Genomic DNA, 14,960 nt, shown 5'->3' on the forward strand with positions numbered 1-14,960 from the left:
CAATGATCATAACTGTAAACCTAAGAAATGTATAAGTGAATACCTTATGTTTTTTTATCAAGTTTGACATTTTAATTAAATATGTGCTTCATATTGCTGGAAAATACCTAGAAAACATCAAGCACTGCTTATTAGGGGGCTAAGCACCGAAGGTTGTATCTGTTGGCGTTCTATTTATTCTTCTTCTTCCGCTCTTGAGTCTATGGCAAAGTTATGAAATTTGGCACACGGATAGAGGACAGCCTAAACTGTAAACAAAGCAAATTTGGCATCTCAATCTCAACCAACTGTCCAAATTTGCATGTTTATGCTAATAACTTTTGAACCGTAAGGAAGAAAATCGTAGAAACAAAATCCTTTTTTCCTCTGATTCCTTGGCTCAAGACTGCTATTTTTCACGAAAATTGAACCAGATCATCTCCAGACCATGACAAAAAAAGTTACGGAATTCAAGTTGATTTGTCAAACTGTTTTTGAAAAACGTAGCACTTGCAAAAACAGACATAAGGCTCTATCTCCCCAACGCTTTATCGTATTCAGACCAAACTTGATCCATCACAAGCATGACATGAGGCGGCATGCTGCGTTTCGGTGCAGCGCCATCTACTGGTCCGGTACAAAATACAAAATATGGCTAATTTTTAAATAATCTTGGTGGATTATGGGCATCAAGCTGAGTCGAGTGATATCCAATTTTCCCAAATCGGGCCATTTTGGGCGTTGGCCATTTAAGGCTCTAGTATACTTCAAACGAAATCGAAGAACGAACTGATGTGACGTCATTTCGAACAAAATCAGGCCAAAAAGAAGTTCATTTTGTGTTCTTTTTGGAAGTTCGAAACGGCTTGCCAAAGCGAACTTTCAGGAAAAGTTTGCTTCAGCTGCAAAACACCTTCGGTACTACCATTGGTCAGTGACGATAACATAATAGGAGGTGTGCGCTGAGGCTCCACCTTCACTCGCGTGGGTCGCATCTTTGAGTCATTTCGTGTGTTGAATTCATTGAGGTAAGATCTCCGCGGGTGAAAACATGAATACACTGGATAGCCGCTTTATAGTACAAAATGAAGTTGTGCTTCTGATGATATGAGGCACTAACCCTGTTTTTCATGTTTGATACTGTAAAGCTGCTTGATTTTAAGCAATCTATTGAATAAAGTGCTGTATGACGTGACTGGAGTGCTACTTTGCAGGGCTCGTGCTAACATTCCCATGCTGTTATGGTCAAGACATTTTTCTTATGCTTTCTATAATAAATGTTTGCTGTTTTCTCATTTTTGTTGTGTTTATTTTGTTACTGAGAAGAAAGTGCACGGCACATATTTACATATTCATATAACCGTCGCTCTCAGCAGTGTGGGCGGCGCCAGATCTTCGCTTACAGTATATCGCTGGTCACGCATTTCGAACTTCGTTTTACCCCTAAACGAAGAATGAAAAAGAACTTCGTATGAAGTATACCGGGGCCTTTAGAATTTTGTAGTAAAATGCTGCATGAACATTTCATTACGAAACTCGGTATGGGTCATCGGCACGATGCCCTGAAGGAGTCAGATCAGTTTCAGATCAGCACCACCTAGTGGTAAAATAAAAAAATTCATATGAATATAACTTTGGATGTGGTTGTCTTATTTTCACGTAAGTGTCCTTGGATTCCTGAAACCTTGCCGAGTCCAAAGATACCAATCATGCGATGTTTCGCCTTATGATTAGTGCAACATTATGATTTAGTGTTTAAACAACATTTGTGAATATATTAGAAACTGTTTGAAACCAGCGTAGGAAAATCGGAAACATGTTGTTGACTACATGCTAATGGCCAAATGTCAAAATTTTGATATTTTATATTCACCAATTTTCACCAATTTAGACACACTTATGTATGGGGGCACTGAGAACACACAAAAAAGCGGTGGGACTGCTATAATTTAACAAAATATGAAATTGGCTCTAAACACAGTACTGTTGGTCTGATTGACATGCAGTGTCTTTGTCTCAGCTGCTATCATAGTCCATTTTGACTTTGTTGGTCTGCTGCTAGCTTCCTTGTTTGCTTCCGTTGTGCTTGGCCCTTTAACTGCTGCTTGCAGCTATATTTTTTGTTCTTTATTTTATCACTGACTGACTTTACTTGAATAATTACTTGAAAAAGATAAAACAATGTTTACTTACAGTAAAAGTAGTTGAAGGCCATTTTCATTTGTAATTTTAATATTGTAACAATTGATACAAGAATTTTGGCATTGAAACAACTCTACATCATGCACATACATATAATATAAACAAGTTTTGGCTGTTGTGTTACCATGGGCATAAGATATAGTCCTCTGAATGACATGGTGCATGACAGAGAAAGTCTTCTCACATGCCGTCTGAGAAAAAGAACAAGACAGAATAACACTCGATCAGCATTTTCTTACTGCACTGCATGATCACTGTGATGCATCTATGACATGATGATTTAATATTCTGTACCTTCAGGTCTGTTGGGTAATGGTGAGTCCAGGCCAACAGCATAGCAGCAAATAGATCACCAGTGCCCACAAACACCGCATCCACTTTCGGCACCTCTATTCGGATCCGCTGGGTCTTCCTTGTACCGTCTGGCATCACTGCAGAAACATGGGTATTTTATTCATGTCTGTATTCTTCACAAGAATTGACCATACCTGAACCAGTCCTGATCTTCACCCACTAGGCTACACAACCCCATGAAGGTGATTCAAAGCGATAAATATATAAATATACAAGTAAATATAAACATTTTTGAATCCACATGCATTCCAATAAGATCTTATAATTGCAAATTTTGTCATCTGTCAAATCCACAAACGATTATCTCCCACTGTTCAGCAGTTTGACATGTTTTTAAATTCATGACAAAGCAATTTTGAGTTCCACAGGAAGCACACACAGACACACACACACACTTACAAATGCGCTGACTGCCAAGAGACACCAGAAATCGGTCTCCAAGACGAGGGGGCAGATCAGAGCTGGTGATGACCACGGTGTCTGGACCCATCTTATGCAGAAGATCCATCACCTGAACACACAAACACAGTCAGAGACCTTTACTGGGCTCCATTATCATGTGAACAGCAACATATGATGCGTTTTTTTGTTGATGGTTGACTTTTGTATCCAAAGGGGTTACAAATGTTTTTCTAAGAATGATAACAATAATATTACTACTATTATAATCAATAGTAATTATATATTAATAATATATTATTAATAAATAATTTTAAGAAAATAATAATAATTATTTTAATTATTATAAAAGATTAATAATATGTTTTTAGATAATAGTAACAACATAAACAATTATATAAATAATTAGTAATTACATATTAATAATGAATAATTATTAGATCATATTAAAGGCAATAATAATAATAATAATAATAATAAATATTATTACCATTATAATTATATGTTATTTTATATAATTACTATTATTATTATTAATATAATAATTATTACTGAGTATAGATTAAATATATACATTTAGATAATAATAATAATAATAATAATAATAATAACAATAACAAATTGTTTTAACAATTAGTAATTACTTATTAATAATTATTAAATAATATTATGGCAATAATAATATATATATATATATATATATATATATATATATATATATATATATATATATATATATATATATATATATATATATATATAGTTATTATTATTATTAATAATAATAATTAATAATATTAATATTATTATTACCAACTAATTATTATTCATTGTAACATAAAACATAATAATATTAAGATAATAATATAGCAATAATTATAAAACTTTATTATTTGTATTATTATTGACGATATATTAATAATATAATATACAACAATTATTATAATAATCAGTAGTTATATATTAATAATTAATTGATAATAAGGCAATAATAATAATAATAATAATTTTAAAAATCTATTACTTTAATAATTATGAAATATATATATATATATATATATATATATATATATATATATAATATATAATATATAACAAATATAATATATATATATAATTAATTATGAAATAAGTATTATTGATTATATTATATTTTTACTATCATCTAATAATAATAATAATAATAACAACAATAATAATATTCACTGTAACATAAAACATTAAGATAATAAGATAGCAATAATTTTAAAACTTTACTATTGATGATAATAGTAGTAACAACACTAATATTACTAATAATAACATATGCATGCTAGTGCATGTAATTTATATTAAGACATTGCTTTCTTTTAGTAAGCCTACTGTGAGGTCCATTTCTCATGTGTGTATTTAAAGTACACATGAAATCAAAATTGACCTTATTTATTTTGTTAGCTCAAATTGCTAGTTTTGTGGTGAACAATTCATCCGTGAAAGTCAATCCACACAAAAAAATTTTTTGGCTTCGTAATATTTAATCAAAATCTGAAAATGCTCCTCCCCTCTGCAACGGTGCCCCTTCTCTGATGACATCAGTTTGACGGCTTGGGTTGTAAACACTTAAACCACTCCCCTCCGACCGTTAGTCTGCTATGAGCGAGAGATGGAGAGGAGGAGCGCTAAGATAAAACTCTGTCCTCTATTCAATATTCCGTTTCACTTGGAAATACGTCACAGCACTGGTGAAAAGTCGTTTGCAACTTCCGGTTCACGCGGACTTTAAACTCACCTCAACAGCATCTTTCTCTGTGCTGATATTCTTCCCTGTCAATAACCTGGAATGAAGAGCACAGAGTTAGAAGAGTTGATTGGAGATCAGTGTGATGTGAACAGCTAAGAGGGACTGAAGATTTAAGTGTAAAGCCACGACTGACCACCAGGGGGCACTACAATATTACTCTTCAGTCAGCAATCTTACTGAAAGCCGGTGAGGGGCTGGAGGTTTGACATTTGCAGCACAGAAACATCCAATCACACGATAACACACACAAAGCTGTTGAGTGGAGGGTATTTTACTCACTCTGCCTCAAACTGGTTGGGTGTGATGATATCGGCCACAGGTACCACTTTATTCTTGTACACAGGATGGAGATTCTGAGGAACATACTGCAAAAGACAAAGAGTACTATGAAAAATAAATGTCAGCTTATTCCGAATTCTATTTCCTGTATAATGAACATAAAGGGACAGAAGAAAGAAAGAGAGGATCTAGAACACAAGCAAGCTTACCATTGAACCATGGTCACCTAAGACAGGGTCACAAACTGACAGAAAAACAGAGTTAAACAAGTTATTCTTCAATGTACAAGGTTAATATACACTACCGTTCAAAAGTTTGGGTTTTTGAGGGAAGTCTCTTATGCTCATCAATGCTGAATTTATATGTATTTTACAAAAATACACTAATATTGTGAAATAACCATTTCTATTTTAATTTATTTTAAAAGGAATTTTTAGCATCATTACTTCAGTCTTTAGTGTCACATGATCCTATAGAAATCATTCTAATATGCTGATTTGGTACTCAAGGAAGATTTCTTATTATCAATGTTGAAAACAGTTGCTGCTTAATATTTTTGTGAAAACCGTAATATATTTTTTTTCCAAGATTCTTTGATTAATAGAAAGTTCAAAATCATTTATTTTATATAGAAATATTTTGTCACTCTTTTACAGAAGAGGATTACGGCCAAGCAATAATAAAAAACTAAAACCACCTCGAGATTAAAGTTGTTACATTTCGAGAAAAAAGTCAAAATAAAATGGTGAGAATAAACTCATTAAATTACGAGCAAAAACTCGTTAAATTTAGAGAAAAAGGTCGAGATAAAATGTTGAGAATAAACTCATTAAATTATGAGAAAAAAGTAGTTAAATTATGAGAATAAATTACGTTACGAATTTGTTCTCATAATTTAATGACTTTTTTCTCGAAGTTTAATTACTTTTTTTCTCATAATTTAACGAATTTGTTTTCATAATCTAACAACTTTTCTCGTAATTTAATGACTTTATTCTTAACATTTTATCGACTTTTTTTCTCAATTTAACGACTTTTTCTCATAATTTAACGAATTTGTTCTCAATCTAACGACTTTTTTCTCGTAATTTAATGACTTTATTCTCAACATTTTATCTCGACTTTTTTCTCGAAATTTAACGACTTTTTCTCATAATTTAACGAATTTGTTCTCAATCTAATGACTTTTTTCTCGTAATTTAATGACTTTATTCTCAACATTTTATCTCAACTTTTTTCTCAAAATTTAACGACTTTTTCTCATAATTTAACGAATTTGTTCTCAATCTAATGACTTTTTTCTCGTAATTTAATGACTTTATTCTCAACATTTTATCTCAACTTTTTTCTCAAAATTTAACGACTTTTTCTCATAATTTAACGAATTTGTTCTCAATCTAATGACTTTTTTCTCGTAATTTAATGACTTTATTCTCAACATTTTATCTCGACTTTTCTCGAAATTTAACGACTTTTTCTCATAATTTAACGAATTTGTTCTCAATCTAATGACTTTTTTCTCGTAATTTAATTACTTTATTCTCAACATTTTATCTCGACTTTTTTCTCAAAATTTAACGACTTTTTCTCATAATTTAACGAATTTGATCTCATAATCTAACAACTTTTCTCGTAATTTAATGACTTTATTCTCAACATTTTATCTCGACTTTTTTCGAAATTTAACGACTTTTTCTCATAATTTAACGAATTTGTTCTCAATCTAATGACTTTTTTCTCGTAATTTAATGACTTTATTCTCAACATTTTATCTCTACTTTTTTTCTCATAATTTAACGAATTTGTTCTCATAATCTAACAACTTTTTTCTCGAAATTTAATTTCAAATACTGGTTGAAAATCTCTTCACATCCTGATAGCAATAAATAACAGAAGTGCTCTAAATATTAAAAAACCTACATCTACTGTAGAAGTCTCAGGACCAAAAAATGTTCATCCAATCATTGCATTATGCGTTCATGCCATAACTACTGTAGTTAGGAGATGGCAACCTGTGACTCGGATTTATGCATTTCTATGTCAACAGTATCAACACTGGAATTAATCTGCAGCAGTCAGGTGGTACAAGTCAGAGCTCTGTAAGTTGTTTACTTTCATTATTACTGTAATGTAATGTGCTTTGAGACATGAGGTAATTTAACGTGATCTCTAGTGACTCTTTGCAGACTTTGCTCTGGCTCATGTGTTTTAAAGGAGGCGTGGCTTTAGAAAACGACCTGAAGGGAGGGTGGGATCTTATGCTTTCAAAGCTAGCTTGCTATTGCTAGCCGCTCCGAAATTGCCTACTCTACCTTTAATGCATTCTTGCTAAAAAAAGTATTAATTTCTTTCAAAAACAAAATCATACCGTAAACTTTTGAATGAAATTGTATAGACATGCCTGTAAAAACAGTTCAGAATGTATAAAAGACACTGATCTATACAGCATTGTGTTAACCTAGGATCAAAGAGACTGAGAAAAACTCACCATATACGAGGTTAGGATTGGCCCTCTTTAGCTCTTGTACAATATCAACCACCATCTCCAGAAATGATGTATCTCTAGTGTAACCTGCAGTAATGGAGAAAGAAAAAAGCTTTTATCAACAAATTTGTTTTCCCACCAACAACTTCCTCTTGATCCTTGACTCTATTTGCTCCAGATCAAAATCAGCACTCAGCACAGGCACAAGGTTCATTCCCATCCTTTTTGCTTGACAATTTCCAAACAGGTAAGGTGGATACAAGGTTGATACAGGTTTATGGTACTATAAACTCAATTTTGGGGAGAAATATTTGGGCATAAATACTTGGCAATCCTGCTGAAGTTATTTTATTTCAGGGGTCAGAAAAGAATCAGAAAAACACAAAAATACACCTTGTAATGTGTTTTAAAGTGGCCATTTACAAAGACTTGATTTTGTTTTGGGGTCTACAGAACAGGTTGTTTTCATGCTTGAATGTCCAAAAAAAAAAAAAAAAAAAACATTTTGCATTGTTGCAGCACCTCTCTTCCCAGTCTGACAGTAATGCTTTGTTTAGTTCCTGTCTCTATGAAGCCCCTCATTCTGAAAAGCACAATGTGGGAGCTGGATTAGTGTGTTGTGATTGGCCAACCACTTTGCGTGCGTTTCAGACCATAATGCCTCTTACCATAACTGCAAGTTTGAATACACTACTAACACAACTCAACCAGGCCACACCCCCTTTATTTGCATATACTTTGGGCTTGAATTATTTAAATGAGGAATATTGTGACTTGTTTGTTCCCAGAAGAAAACTTAAAGGGGGGGTATCACACACAGTTTCTGCCAATCTCATGTTAATCTTGAGTACATAGAGTAATGTTGCATCCTTCATCTCCAAAACGTCTTTAGTTTTATCATATTTATAAAAGATAGATACGCTGTACCGAGTCTTTCCGAAAAAAGCCAAGCTCCTGGAGGCGTATCTGCCGTCAGTGCTGTGGGTGGAGCTAAAGAGTCACAAGCGCGCGCATTATAAATACAAAGGGAACAAAAACGTTCGTGGGGTTTACATTTTATGCACTTGCGCGCTGATTGCCAACAAAACACAGATATCTGATGCAGCTTTACTCACCGCCTGCAATCTGCAAAAACAATTGGGATTTGTTTACAAAATGTTCATCACCGAAATCCCGGGAACAAACATACGTGCACAACTCCATTGCTGCCCTGGAAAAACAAACTTCATCCTCTGTTCCCTTGACGCTGGATTCTTTGAGAAGCTAAAAAAGGTCATCTTTCCCTCACAACCAAAAACACACTCCTTCAGTGACAGGAGCTGCGTCTCATTTCAGAGGCTGCGTCCTCCAGAGGTCTCATTTGAAGGCTGCATACGTCATCAAGGATGTCATATTTAAGAAAAGTAACCGTAATAAAATAGACTGATATTCATTGTGAGATGTAAAATACTGTGATTTCTTTCTGACTTTGCAATCTAATGGTTATTTTTCTTAAAGGTGCCCTAGAATCAGAATTTGAATTTACCTTAGCATAGTTGAATAACAAGAGTTCAGTACATGGAAATGACATACAGTGAGTTTCAAACTCCATTGTTTCCTCCTTCTTATGTAAATCTAATTTGTTTATAAGACCTATGAAGAACAGGCGAATCTCAACATAACACCGACTGTTACGTAACAGCCGGGATCATTAATATGTACGACCCCAATATTTGCATAATGCCAGCCCATTCAACGCATTAGACAAGGAAAGGCAGTATTAACGGCTGGATCTGTGCACAGACAAGGTAAGCAAGCAAGAACAACAGTGAAAAATGGCAGATGGAGCAATAATAACTGACATGATCCATGATAACATGATATTTTTAGTGATATTTGTAAATGTGTAAAGTCTTTCTAAATGTTTCGTTAGCATGTTGCTAATGTACTGTTAAATGTGGTTAAAGTTACCATCGTTTCTTACTGTATTCACGGAGACAAGAGCCCTCACTATTTTCATTTTTAAACACTTGCAGTCTGTAAAATTCATAAACAGAACTTCATTCTTTATAAATCTCTCCAACAGTGTAGAATTAGACGTTAGCCACAGAGCATATAGCCACAAATTCATTCAGAATCAAACGTAACCATCTAAATAAATACTTTACTCACATAATTTGAAGCATGCATGCAGCATGCATGAACATCTTGTAAAGATCCATTTGAGGGTTATATTAGCTGTGTGAACTTTGTAAATGCACTGTATTATGGTCGAGAGCTTGTGTGGCAGAAGGAACGCATCTCTTAAAGGGGCTTTGCTGAAAAAAATCAGTGCATAGTTAATGATGCCCCAAAATAGGCAGCTAAAAAAATTACTTAAAAACAAATCTATGGGGTATTTTGAACTGAAACTTCACAGACACATTCAGGGGACACCTAGGACTTATATTACATCTTGTAAAAAAACAATCTAGGGCACCTTTAAATGAGACTCATGATGTATGCAGCCTTCAAAGGGTGCAGCCCCTGAATTGGGACACAGTCATTGTTGAAAAGTCTCTCAGCTTCCGTATCCCGAACAACGTGCATCGATGGGCGTGCTCTTGCTCTTGTTCTGGGTGATGTGTGTGCGCACGCTCATCAGGGAGAAGTGCCTATACAAGGAATTCCACCCTTTTATGACGTCATACAGGCCATACTCCAAAAAAATTGGCGAAACATGTCCACAACCAGAAGTTGTATATTTGGCACAGAAATACTCTGTCATACGTCCAACTCGTGTTTTGAAACTTTGCCCATGTTTAGCATGAGAATGCAACTCTTTAACAGTGTAAATAAGTCAGAACGCATGAAATGGCATTACACCCCCCCTTTTAAGACTACAGTTGCGGTGATTCAGGGAGTTCAGAAACAGAGCTTACCGATATAGAGAATAACTCCCTTTGGAGTTACTTTGTGCTTTGCAGACTTTTTTCATGCTCAAACAGCAACATTACATACAAAAGAAAGTTGAAAATGTTAAAAAAGCATAATAGGACCTGGCTAAATCGATAGACTTGGAACTCAATAAACACATCAAGCATGCACTGTTTCAAAGAAAGTGACAATAAATATTACAAGTTATTTGAGGTGGGACAGACTTGAAACTCACAGGGCCACTCTCAAGCTATTGGTCATGCGTCTTTCAAGTCAGGTAAATAAATCTTATGTGTGACGCACCTGACCTTCACTGCTTTTCATGATGTCATAGTGTGTCACACAATAAATGGCACTGCGACAACACAAGCCACTAGTAAGAGAGGCATGTGGAAGAGTTCAAATAGCAGTTCAAACATTCACATTATGACACCAGAGCTGGGATTAAAAATATTGCAATAAAAACAGTTCTTAGGCATTAGATAGGATCATTCTGGTCAATGTACAGGTGGGATACAGAAAAATTTGCACATTAAAACAACACTGACAACTACCAAAATCAGCTCATTGTATCAAGATGTTAAAGGGATAGTTCACCCAAAAATGAAAATTCTGTCATAGTTTACTCACCAAGCAGATCTCCTCGCCCCACTACCACAGGCAAGGCAAGGCAATTTTATTTGTATAGCACATTTCATACACAATGGTAATTCAAAGTTACCATAGTAGGAAAAAAAAATACTATGGCAGTCAATGTGAGGCAAGATTTGCTTGGTTACAAACATTCTTCCAAATATCTTCTTTTGTGTTCAGCAGAACAAAGAAATTTATACAGGTTTGGAACTTGAGGGGGAGTAAATGATGACAGAATTTCTTTTTTTTTTTTTTTTGGGGTGAACTGTCCCTTTAACAAAATGCAAGAAAATCACGATTTAAAAGTTTACATGAGATTTTAAAGTAGTCTGATTTTGACGCTCGTTCAGATTTTTAAAATGTTTTTGAACTAAGTCTCTAATGACCAAGCCTGCATTTATTTGGTATTCAAAAATACTGCAAAATTATTACAATTTAAAATAGCTGTTTTCTATTTATGTTATCTATTAATATATTTTAATAATTTATAATACATTTAATAATTTTAATCATTCCTGTGACGGCAAAGATTTTTTTTTTTTTTAACTCTAGTCTTCAGTGTCACATGATCCTTCAGAAATCATATGCTGATTTGCAGCTCAAGAGACATTTCTTATCATGATGATGAAAAAAACGATGCTGCTTAATATTTTATATCTTTGATTAAACTGTGATATATGTTTTCCAGGATGAATAGAATGATGAATTGATGAATAGACCGTTTAAAAGAACAGCATTTTATTTGAAATACAAATCTTTTGTAACATTATAAATGTCTTTACTGTCACTTGAGATCAATTTGCATCCTTGCTGAATAAATGTATTACTTTATTTCAATAAAACAAATCTAAGTAAATAAAATAATCCTGATATATAAGCATAATTTTTTAAAAACAGTCATTTATCAGACTTGTTGTTTCTGTATATCCTATGGAGCTAAATCTATTTTTCCTTTTTAAAAGTGTATGAAAGGGTGTGTTTAGGTCCATGTGAAATGTGGTTTTACTGGACTGCATGTATAAATACTTCCCACACTGCTCTCTATTCCCATGTTCTCCTTTCCCCCTTTCCCCCTTTACCCATTCTGGGCTCTCCTCTCAAGGTGATGATAAAGGAGAGCTCATGCACCAGAGACGTCTCGCCCGCTAGCACACTCGACAGAGCACAACATCTCAGTCTGCGGTGCTCGTGAGAGACCTGCAACTCTATGACCATGTGTCCTCTACGGTCCCCCGGTGCTGATTAGCAGTGCTGTTACAGAGCAAGAGAGATGTGTTCACTTCCTCTCTGACTATAGACAACTCAACACAAACCTACTGGATGCACATGACAAACAAATCAACTAGATATTTAGATTTTCTGACGAAAAGGGATGCAACACAATGCCACAAAGTTGATGTTTGCACCTATGGGATGATATTTACTAAAACCAATTTGAAATTTGTAACCTTTTACCATGTCTTTATTTATTTTTTCTACTTTTATATGTAGATTTTATTGCTTTACTCTATAAAATAAAAACATATTTACCCGATACTTTGATAATAAAACATTTTAATATGAAATGATAATTATTAGTGTAATGTACCTTGGCTTCCACAAAAATATTAAGCAACACAACTGTTTGCAACATTGATAATAATAATAATAAATGTTTCTTGAGCAGGAAATCATCATATTAGTATGAATTCTGAAGGATCATGTGACACTGAAGACTAACAATTCAGCTTTGATCACGAGAATAAATTACATTGAAATATATTCAAATAGAAAACAGTTTTTAAATTGTAATAATATTTCACAATATTTCTGTTTTAACTGTATTATTGATCAAATAAATGCAGCCTTTGTGAGGCTTCTTTCAAAAACCCCAAACTTTTAAACAGTAGTGTATATCAATATTTTACAAAAATGCAAACTATGGTGTCATTTTAACCACAAACCAACAATTTCGCCACTAATAGTTAGAGTACTTGGTTACAATGATCAAGATGAAATATGAGAATGAAAAAAAAAAACTAACACTTTAAGAGATTTTTTTTATTTAGCATCTTTTAAAATCAAGCTGTTATTGTCAAATTATGAAAAATGTGAAAATATTGTACAAATATTAAGCAAAGTGTGAAAGTATTGTACAATTATTATGCAAAATAGTATGCAAGGTGTTAAAATATTGTACAAATATTAAGCAATGTGTGTGAAAATACTGTACAAATATAATGCAAAATGTGTGAAAATAATGTACAAATATTAAGTAATATATGTGAAAATATTGTACAAATATAATGTAAAATGTGTGAAAAGATTGTACAAATATGTAAAAGGTGTAAAAATATTGTACAAATATTATGCAATATGTGAAAATGTTGTACAAATATAAAGCAAAATGTGTGAAAATATTGTACAAATATGCAAAATAATGTGCAAAGTGTGAAAAGTTGTACAAATATAATGTAAAATGTGTGAAAATACTGTACACATTTTATGTAAAATAGTATGCAAAACGTGAAAATATTGTACAAATATTAAGCAAAGTGTGAAAGTATTGTATGATTATTATGCAAAACAGTATGAAAGGTGTTAAAATATTGTACAAATATTATGCAATGTGCAAATATTGTAGAAATATAATGCAAAATGTGAAAATATTGTACACGTTTTATGCAAATTAGTATGCCAAACGTGAAAATATTGTACGAATATTAAGCAATGTGTGTGAAAATACTGTACAAATATAATGCAAAATGTGTGAAAATACTGTACAAATATTAATATATGTGAAAATATTGTACAAATATAATGCAAAATGTGTGAAAATATTGTACAAATATGTAAAAGGTGTAACAATATTGTACAAATATTATGCAATGTGAAAATATTGTACAAATATAATGCAAAATGTATTTTGAATATCGTACAAATATACAAAATAGTCTGAAAATATTGTACACATATTAAGCAATGAGTGTGAAAATTGTGTATGTATTTATTTAGGGTATATAAAATGCTAGCTATGAAACTTCAATGAGCAAGACATTAATTTTATTCCAATAATCTTTAAAATGTAATTTCCACCACAGAATATTTTATTTTCAAAACCTATAATTTGAGATGTAGTGAAAAAACTCCAGACCAGAATTCTCCTGTGACGCATACAAACACCTTTCCCACTCTCACTAGTCCACAGAGCCAAACTTGCCTGTAGCTGAAGATAAACACAGCTCAAAAGAGCCTACTCTCATGTGTATATGATACTATGGCCATATATATGGCGCTCACCTGCCCTTGGGGCCTTTAGGGTCTCACACAGGGCCCATGTACATTGCTCCAACTGAACAGAGCTGGAAATATGAGAGTCTGATGCCATCAGGGAGTTACATCATTCAATTGTTTTCATCCCTATAGGCTTAATAAATGACTAAGCATGCAAATAACATCCACATCAGTGTGACAGACAGAGTTGCACTGGCATGACTGGTAGTCAAAGAACTGACCTGTCAGTACATAGTCGTAGTGGTTGACGTTGTTCAGTTTGATCCCTTCATACAGCACGTGAAGCTCATCTGCAGTCAAGACTTGTCCCTTCCAGTGAGAGTAACCTGGGTAATGACAGATCACAGGTCAGACACATAGAAATCACATCTAAAAATCCAGCAGTGTCAAGATGTCATTTGGATCTCAGGTCACGTGACACTTCCTGCATCCGTTCATCTGTCTGCCCTCGCATATGTATGGGTTACGGACAAAAGCCCTACAGTTTCGTCAGGGACCATTGCTGCTGCCGCGGGAGCTGTGACGTCACAATTCAGGTGAGTCACCGAGCTGGTCACATGGGATGTTTCTTGTTGCTAAGAAACAGAGGAAAGCCTGGGGGGCTGGATGAAAAAGACGCATCACTGTAGCCTTGATGTGTGTGTTTTGGGGAGAAGATGACTGCGAAGGGGAATCTGTGAT

At 33.6% G+C, this 14,960-nt stretch overlaps 1 protein-coding gene across 2 annotated transcripts in view; it reads right to left on the reverse strand.

Annotated features, from left to right (window-relative positions):
- Positions 1–14,960, reverse strand: part of pdxkb (pyridoxal (pyridoxine, vitamin B6) kinase b) — a 28,697-nt gene that overhangs the window by 2,695 nt on the left and 11,042 nt on the right. The window contains exons 3-10 of one of the 2 annotated variants that reach the window (XM_067403594.1): positions 14,501–14,605; positions 7,482–7,565; positions 5,203–5,237; positions 4,994–5,079; positions 4,703–4,748; positions 2,935–3,046; positions 2,476–2,612; positions 2,306–2,372 (exon numbers count right to left, since the gene is read on the reverse strand). In XM_067403594.1, the coding sequence (XP_067259695.1) occupies positions 2,306–2,372; positions 2,476–2,612; positions 2,935–3,046; positions 4,703–4,748; positions 4,994–5,079; positions 5,203–5,237; positions 7,482–7,565; positions 14,501–14,605 (672 nt within the window). The remainder of the gene's footprint in view (positions 1–2,305; positions 2,373–2,475; positions 2,613–2,934; positions 3,047–4,702; positions 4,749–4,993; positions 5,080–5,202; positions 5,238–7,481; positions 7,566–14,500; positions 14,606–14,960) is intronic. The other variant, XM_067403595.1, reaches the window with a different exon arrangement.

The sequence above is a fragment of the Chanodichthys erythropterus genome, chromosome 12 (assembly GCF_024489055.1).
Source record: "Chanodichthys erythropterus isolate Z2021 chromosome 12, ASM2448905v1, whole genome shotgun sequence".
Taxonomy (NCBI): domain Eukaryota; kingdom Metazoa; phylum Chordata; class Actinopteri; order Cypriniformes; family Xenocyprididae; genus Chanodichthys; species Chanodichthys erythropterus.